The sequence below is a fragment of the Camponotus floridanus genome, unplaced genomic scaffold, assembly GCF_003227725.1.
Source record: "Camponotus floridanus strain SB8 unplaced genomic scaffold, Cflo_v7.5 scaffold132, whole genome shotgun sequence".
NCBI classification, from domain to species: domain Eukaryota; kingdom Metazoa; phylum Arthropoda; class Insecta; order Hymenoptera; family Formicidae; genus Camponotus; species Camponotus floridanus.
This window is the reverse complement of record NW_020229251.1, coordinates 806,399-815,187: the sequence shown is the minus strand read 5'-3', so window position 1 is coordinate 815,187 and position 8,789 is coordinate 806,399. Positions and strand designations below refer to the sequence as shown.

The 8,789-nt window shown below is 26.4% G+C and overlaps 1 protein-coding gene across 2 annotated transcripts in view; it reads right to left on the bottom strand.

The window, feature by feature from the left end:
• Positions 1–5,522: 5,522 nt before the first annotated feature.
• LOC112637106 (aminopeptidase N-like) overlaps positions 5,523–8,789 on the bottom strand; it is a 54,157-nt gene continuing 50,890 nt past the window's right edge. Inside the window, exons 9-12 of one of the 2 annotated variants that reach the window (XM_025406090.1) lie at positions 8,074–8,264; positions 7,538–7,873; positions 7,387–7,456; positions 5,523–5,748 (exon numbers count right to left, since the gene is read on the bottom strand). In XM_025406090.1, coding sequence (XP_025261875.1) covers positions 5,587–5,748; positions 7,387–7,456; positions 7,538–7,873; positions 8,074–8,264 — 759 coding nt within the window. In that variant the 3' untranslated portion in view covers positions 5,523–5,586. The remainder of the gene's footprint in view (positions 5,749–7,386; positions 7,457–7,537; positions 7,874–8,073; positions 8,265–8,789) is intronic. The other variant, XM_025406089.1, reaches the window with a different exon arrangement.

The window sequence follows — 8,789 nt, the reverse complement described above, 5'->3', positions numbered from 1 at the left end:
TTGTAATATTAACAAAATATATTAATCTATGTATTAAAAAATAACTTGCTCTCATTTGCATAATTAATAGTACAATTTAAATATCTCAGATTTGCAGAACAATAAGAAAATCTGTAATCATGCGTAAAGTATTCTTATAATACAAACGCATCGGGTATCATTGCAGGATAATTAAAGTCCTACTCAGTATAATTAAAATCCTAAGAAATTAAAACGCATTTTATCTTGTATATTACTCAGCGACATAATGTTGATCAAAATCAGTAGTAGGAAAGTGAATATGAATCTTTATTAAAATTATTAATAAAATTATACCAGCAAAAATTCTAATTAGAAATGATAAATATCATTAACTTCAAGTAAATTTAAATGTTAAACGGAAATATTACATACTTTTTCAGCACGATTGTAACCGTGATGAAATAAGACTTCCGTCTATTATATTATCTCCGAAACGAACTTGACTTAGTTAAGAAATATGTAACGTTATTTGTGTTGAATGCAGGTAACTTTTATGGCAGCTTATGTCCGCTGCGTAGGTGGAATTCGATAAAGGAAGAGATGAAATTGTGAGATGAACGTGATACCAAAGAAAAACCAAATTACGCGCCCAGATTATTATAGGGTACATGACCCTGGTACGCCATGGAAGGCGGGGGCGCTGGCAAGACAAGAGGGTAGTGTTGCGTCAGCGTGGCGTCAGCGTGGCGTCAGTCGGCATATATACACGAGGGAGAGCGCGCGCGGGAAGAAGCGACCACGTGTGTCGAGGTAGCGTGGCGTCGGTCCGGCCGCACAGTTTTAAGTGTACCTCTATCAAATAAATAATGTTCTCATTAAGTCGAAGTACATGATTATTGCCGCTCGACAAACCTTACAAAATGATGCAAATGTATCCAAAGTTATAGGTGCCAGATCATGGGACAAAGACTGGATCATGTTTAGTGAAACATGGATAGAGTTATACTGGATTCTTACTTTCATGTCATTGCAGCTTATAGATCGCACATACATTTGCGCGAGCAAATGTGTGACGCGTTTACGCTTACAAGGTACAGGCTCTTTATATGAAGAAACGCTTTTTAGTTGATTTATATAAAATATCAAAAGTATTTTAAGCACAATTGCTCCTGCTTAAATAATGACACTTATTATATCTAATTACAGTTCTAATATGCTCCGCATTTGTGCTCTTGACTTCAATATTCGAACAGAGATAATTCGAAAACAGGAAGAAATTACTGTAATATTTAATTTTGCTTAGAAAATATCTTTCATTCATCAATATAAGATCTCTTGGAAGGAATTAAATGTGTTTTATATACGATCATCAAATTCTTCATAGCTTATTTCTCGAATTTAATAATATAGATTGTGTTCTTATAAAAGAGTGCTTTCCTCTGTTCTCTATTTTTACATATTTTATGCGCGTTTGGAGCATCTTTATTCCATCGTTATTTTTAGCGGCCGGATAAATTATTTTTCCTTTCGTGAAAGGAGGAAGTTGAGGTTTACAAATATCATAGCAAAGCAAAAAAAGATATGTATTAATTGCGCCATTAATTATTCAAGTACGTAACATTCTACATTCTCCTAATTGATCTCTGCCATACAATCTTTTTTTTCAATGACATTTATTAGGTGTCGCCGATATCGCGGGAAGATAAAGGTCGGAAATAATTTTGCCTGGAGACCAGCCCTCGCAAGATCATGGATTCATCTTTGGAAGACTAGTAAGTGAACCGAAGCAAAAAGCCGAAGGTTTCTGCTAACGCGGAGATAGGCACGAGATAAATTTTAACATATCGATAAGTTTTGTTGTATATGTATCAATTATGCCTGATTCCATCGGACACACTATTCTATTATATTTACGTTGCTTGGATTTCTAAATAATATAATTCGAAATTTAATACAAAATAATTTATTACATGGAATAATCAAGAGACACGGTAGTGTCTTGAAGTCGAGTCATCATCACTCAGGCGCAAGACACACCGTGTATCTTTACGCGAAAGGCTAAGTTGCGAGTAAAGCATATTATCGGTTCTCAATCACCGCTGAATCGATCAAATTCTTATTACATTTAATCAATTGCTTGGGTTCGATTTATATAAGGAAAGTGTCTTTATTTTTGCTCTATGTGCTCTATAAGCAGAAATATAACGATGCAAAGTTTCAATGTGTTAATTAAGAAACGTCACCTTCGTGATCGTGGCTACATTTTTCACATATTTTTCTTGTACGGTTCGCACGTTTGACGAAAGAGGCGCTGTGTTCTTGTGACGATGAGAGATGTATAATTTTTTTATCATGCGAGAAATTATCGACTATAATTGGAATGAATTGATCGGTACATAATATACTTTTCGATTCACGCATGATGCGCATGAAGTGACAGAAAATGTATAGTTCATGTTACGCATATTATTATACATTTTCTGTCACTTTATGCGCATCATATGTGAATCGGAAAGTACCTATAGATGTCAATTATTTGAATCGACCATGCATATCGAATGTAATACTTATCCAAATAATTGCTACCTATGTATCGATTAATTTATTGCAATTGCAATCACCCAGGTAGCAAGCACACGTCATTTTGATGTTTCAAATTGGTCATTCACTGATTTTTCTTGACGTCACGAATTGTCGTTTTTATGACGTAAAAGTGACGATCTAATGTCACAGATTCCTGACGTCATGACATGTACCACATTTTGACGTCTTTCTCTTAGCATAATAATATATTTAAAAATGTTGTCGAATAAAGCACTCTCTAAAAGTGAATCAGTGTATTATCACTGAAAAACAGTAAATAATCACTGATTACAGTAATTATTATATAAATTACAACGCTGTAAATCAGTAATATTTTATAGAAAGAATCAGTTAATAATTTTGACTATTTTAGTAATATTTCAGTAATATTCCTTTCGTTATTGCCAGTAATATTAAACTTTTCAATTCATCTCTCTATTTCATAAATATAATATAATATAAATAAATAAATATAAAAATATAATATATAATAAATATAAATATAAATAAATAAATATATAAATATAAATATATATAAATATATATGTATATATATATATATATATATATATATATAAAAAGTCTGATCGCGAAATAAGTCATGTCATATAAAAAATTTTAAAAGATTTTTTTTATGGGATCGATGTACTAACTAATGACATTCATAATAAAATAATCGTCACTTCATGACTGAAAAATGATGTCAAAATAATGTTATAGCAAGACGTCAATATAAAGTCATGTAACAATAATCAGTCATTTTGACCACATATGACCAAAAATGACTACTTTCGAACGTCAAAATGACGTGTGCTTGCTACCTGGGCAGTAATCCCTCGCATAAAAAAAAATTGGTACACGAAATCAAACTCATCCTATATGCAGTCTCCTGTACTATCACACTATCTAGTAACATTAATAACAGATTTCTAAAGTTATTTAGAAACGATTTTTCTTCATTGAAAATGTCGAAGGTTTGTAACTAAATCTAAAATTAAAATTTTATTAAAGTGAACTTCACTTGGAATTAATTGAAGAATGTAGCTTTGTTAATATTTTAACTTTACGAAGTTTGCAAAAAGTATATTAAGTATATAAAAGTATATTAAGAGAAGATCGTCATATTTTAATGAAATGACGGGGCTGGTGGCGGATTCTTTGCTTATTTAATTGGACATTTAACATATCCTCAAAAATTACTTTTTTAGAAAGTATAAAAAAGTTAATCATGTGTCAGTATTAAATTGTAAAAAATTTTATATTATTGTATAATATAAAACTGTTTTATGCACAAGACATAGTATTATTTAAACAACAAAAATGTTACATTAAACAAAGTTAATGTGCAAAATAGTTATTTCTTAATTGTCTACAAAAATTAGTGATATCCTAAAAAAATTACCTTTTCAAAAAAAGGTAAAAAAAAAGAAGTCGAGTCATCTCAGTAGTAAAACATTATTGTATAAAACTATTTTACAAAAAATTATTTTAATAAAAAATTGTATTAAAAAAAATTGTGTAAAATAGTTGTTATAATTATCTACAAAAATTAATGATACATTTAAATAGAAAATTACGTCGAGAATAAAAGAGTGCGATTTTATTTTATGTTTATCAACTCTGTGTGTGTGTGTGTGTGTGTGTGTGTGTGTGTGTGTGTGTGTGTGTGTGTGTGTGAGTGAGAGTGTGGCGGGGAAGGGAGAGAGAGAGAATTAGAGAGAATTTAAATATTTTGTCTAAGAATATATTATGTATAATTACAATAAAATTTAATGAAGTACATATTATCATATAGCTTTAAATTAGAAGTTTCAATAAAGCACAGGAAACATTAATGGTTTAAATTTGTTTAATATGCAATGTAGTTTCAATGTAAATATAATATTGAAGGATATATAATATAAAAGAATATTAAATTTGCGAAAAAAATTAAATAAATAAGTTCACATATTCGATCTGTTTAATGTTACAAACGATGCGATTATATACGTGCAAGAGATCTTATATATTTCAATGGAACAACCATATACACACATTTGGAAACAAACGAGGTAATCGTTTTAGGAACCGTCTGTCAAGTTCACCTACCTCAAATGCACCAAATTAAACTTTTGTTTGCTTGGCCTCAAGGTGTCAGTGACTTCTAATAAATTTTCATGACACTATACGTTTACAACCTCATAGACAATAACATGTTCATGAACGAACAATGCCACGCTGTCAAAAAATAAAATCTTCCAATTCTTTTAATGACAAAACTACGATTTTATGCTTACAAAGAAGTAATTTAGATTAGTAAACAAAAGAATACAAAAATATTAAGCTGTATGTACATTATGTACATTTTCAATATTACACATTCAATATTATGTATATTCAATATTACATATTCAATATTATGTACATTTTGAAAAATAATTAACTTAGAAAATTATTATTTTGATATTTCTAAATATTTATGTATCATTTTCTGAGACAGATTTCTTACATTAATATACTATTTAATTTCTTTGCAAATAACTTTCTTCACATATTTTTTTGGCTAATAACTTTTTAATAAACAATAAGCGCTGACTAATATCTTTACAGGAATACTTAGGATAATAATTTTGATGAAAATAAATAAAGGTACATATAAGGTACAATAATATATTTTTAGTATATATAATATATATATAATGTCAATAATAATAATAATATATATATATATATATATATATATATATATATACATAATGTCAAATATTAGATACTTTCTCATTTGTGCGATTAAATTTATTCATATAATATAACAATATTTAATTTCAATTATTTATAATTATGAATATAATTAACACTTTGTATTATTTCATGTTAATAAAGAAAAATATTGGTTAATTGCAGGCCATAAAGTATCGTTGTAAATGCATGTGTATTTAATTATATATTATTAACACATATAAGCATAAATAATAAATCGATAACTATAAACATTATAAAATGCTATTTGTAAGAAAGATATATAGATGTGTTTGCGTCATAATTGTTACTTTTAAACGGATATTATTGATATTTCATAAAATTCTGAAAGTAATCCTTTTGACATTTGATTTCGAAATTGCGCCTTCGTATCTTGCTTTGAATATTTAAAACATATTGGTATATATTGCTATATATTGGTAAATACGTTGCCTTACGTTTGTAGCTTTCTGCTAAATTGCTTATCTAAAACAGATTATGTCAATATTAAGTATTAGTGTGAATGGCCAATAATCAATTATCAAATATTATATTAAATATGACCTCGTGTATGTGTATATATAAATATAATTATATTAATATATATATACATATATATATATATATATATAATACATACACAATAATCTTAAATATATAATAAGAATAAATAATAATTATACATTATAAAATTTACAATTTTTCTTCTCAGAGTCAAAATTTTAGTAATCCCAAAAAAAAACTGGTTTATAAGTTTATAAACATTTTTAATCAATTAATGTTGATTTTTATATAGATTTCGTATCTTCATCAAAAATTCAGCAATCGAACAAAATGACATGAATTTAAAAAAAATGAGTAAAGCTCTAAATGTGAAATATAAATATAAATTTTTCGAACTAATTTTTCTCTTAAGAGAGAACCAAATGTGAATAATAGTGCCTCAGTTTCAGAAATAATTAATTTCTTTAAAATAAGTTGTTGTTTATGGAATATATTTTTTCCGCGACTAAATAACTGAATAAATCTCAATTCTAGATTTCTATTAAAATAAATCATTCCTAGTCTCTATAGAAAAGCATAGGCGAAAAAATATCATGAGAAAATTACTGAAACAAAAATCATTCTTTTATTGTATTATGTGTTCTATCATATTATGTGCATAGTATTGCACTGTATTTTACTTAACAATTCTTTTGTCTGTAAGGAACAAATAATTAAGAACAAATAAATAATAAGTTTACAAATAATTTTGTAAGTAATGACAAATAAATATCTATAGAATTTAGAATTAGTGATTTTAAAAATAAAATTAGAAACCTATACGAGTTACGGCTATCATAGAGAAAATATTATTATAATAATTGATATATCTAGCAGACTATTGCATTAATTCGTGTTAACCTATCCATCATAATTAGATTTTTGATAAACTAATGACTTGTATAATATTAAAGTATGCGAATCACATTACGTAATATCTCTCCCAATCATACTGAAAAATATTTAAATGTATTTAACTAAGAGTTAAACATCTAGATTAACTAAGATTTAAATCTAAAGCTTATAAATTCTCTTTTTAAAATTTATATAAATCGATTTTTATTAAAATCATTAAAGTTTCCATGTAAAGAAATTCTCTTCTTTTTTTTACTTTCTCACTTGCTGACTCATTCTTTCCAACTCTGTCATTCTATTAAAAATTATATATATTTTAGAAATAGTATTTTTGGAAATTAAAAATAAAAAATGTTTATTTCATAAAAGAAATTAAATGACATTATTAAATTAAATGACATTTAATTTTTACTTGTTACTTGGGATACTGCAACATTAATATATACTGTATAAAAGCAAAAAATTAATGATTAATAAGTAAATATAAGTGGAATATTAGTACAATATTCATAAAATTTACTTTTACTTTCCTATTTCTCTCTTTCACAAAAAACCATAACTTCTTACATTTATTTAATTCAACTTCTGTTGCATTAATAAATTTATCTGTTAGAAAGTAGTACATTTATAAAATAAATTATTTTAATATTCAACAACAATATTAAATAACAAATTTATATTACATCATGATTATTAATTTTACATATAAACACGTGCAATTTTTACCTTTTTCAATTGATTTATAGAATACACATGATTAATAATAACAATAAATGTTGCATGCTCGCTGACTTGTCTATAACAGTAAAATAATAAATTAAAATAATATATAAATTGTTGAATGATAGATATATATTTAAAAAGAAAGCTGTATTACCTGGGTCTTATGTTCTCAAGATTTTCTAATATGAAGTCTAGTACTACAGGTTTCCTGGCATGCTTCGCGATAGTTAAAAAAAAATAATTAATATAATTTTTATCGGAAAAATCTTTGAAAAACATAATCGATGTTGTACTATCATTTTTTATAAGGTTTAAATAGGGATTGATAAATTGTGAATACGCAGGGCAAGACAGATATTTTAAAAATTTAGTTTTAAATTTTTCATTTTCCAGATATACTCTCCACCGAAAAGAATCTTTATTGCTAAGAGAATAGTTCAACATTTTTAAACCTTGACAATATGTCCATTCTTTCCACCATGGCAAAAGCCTATTTAACAAAAGACAAATTCTCTCATATAAATGTTTTGCACATATTAATCTTATATTTTGATTAAATAATTTAACAAATTATAATTTCATAATATAACATAATAAATTTAAATTTTGATCAAATAATGTAATAAACATTGCACATGTATTTACAAAACAATTAAATTAAAATAACCGAGAATATATAAGAAAAATTACATGTTATTTCCGGGATCTTTGAGATGTCGATTTAAATTAAGTTGGGCACTTTTTATGCATGTTTCACTATCAAGATTACATGCCCATCTCGCAGCCTCCATTCTTAAAGACTTTATAAGATCGTATTCACTAGAAACTTCATCATATTTAAGTTTATTAAGCAAGTTGTTTAATAAGTATAACATGTTATCCTAAATATATAAATAAATAAATAAATAAATAAATATATATATATATATATATATATATATATATACGTATATATGTGTGTGTGTGTATGTATATATATATATATATATATATATATATATATATATATATATACAGGGTGTCTTATTTTAAATTGCTTAAACAAATATTTTGGAAAATAATGAAAAATCGAAAAAATGTTTCAGACAAAAATTGTATGGTTTGTAGGGGGACATAAGATGGTGCCATTAGTTTGATCTTGAAGAGTTACATGAAGGTTACGTGAAGGTCATTTTGAATTTCTTAAATGGAATACCCTACATATTTTCGCACATTCTTGTAGCATATCTCGAGAGCTTTTCAAAACATTATAAATAAAAATTTTTTCATCAAGTACTTTTCGAGTTATGAGGCTTAAAATCATTTCTTAATTTTACATAAACCATAAAATATCTTGTAAAATGTTCATTTTTTGATTATCTTACCTTAAAACTTTTATGTACAAAATAATGAAAGGACTCAATTGG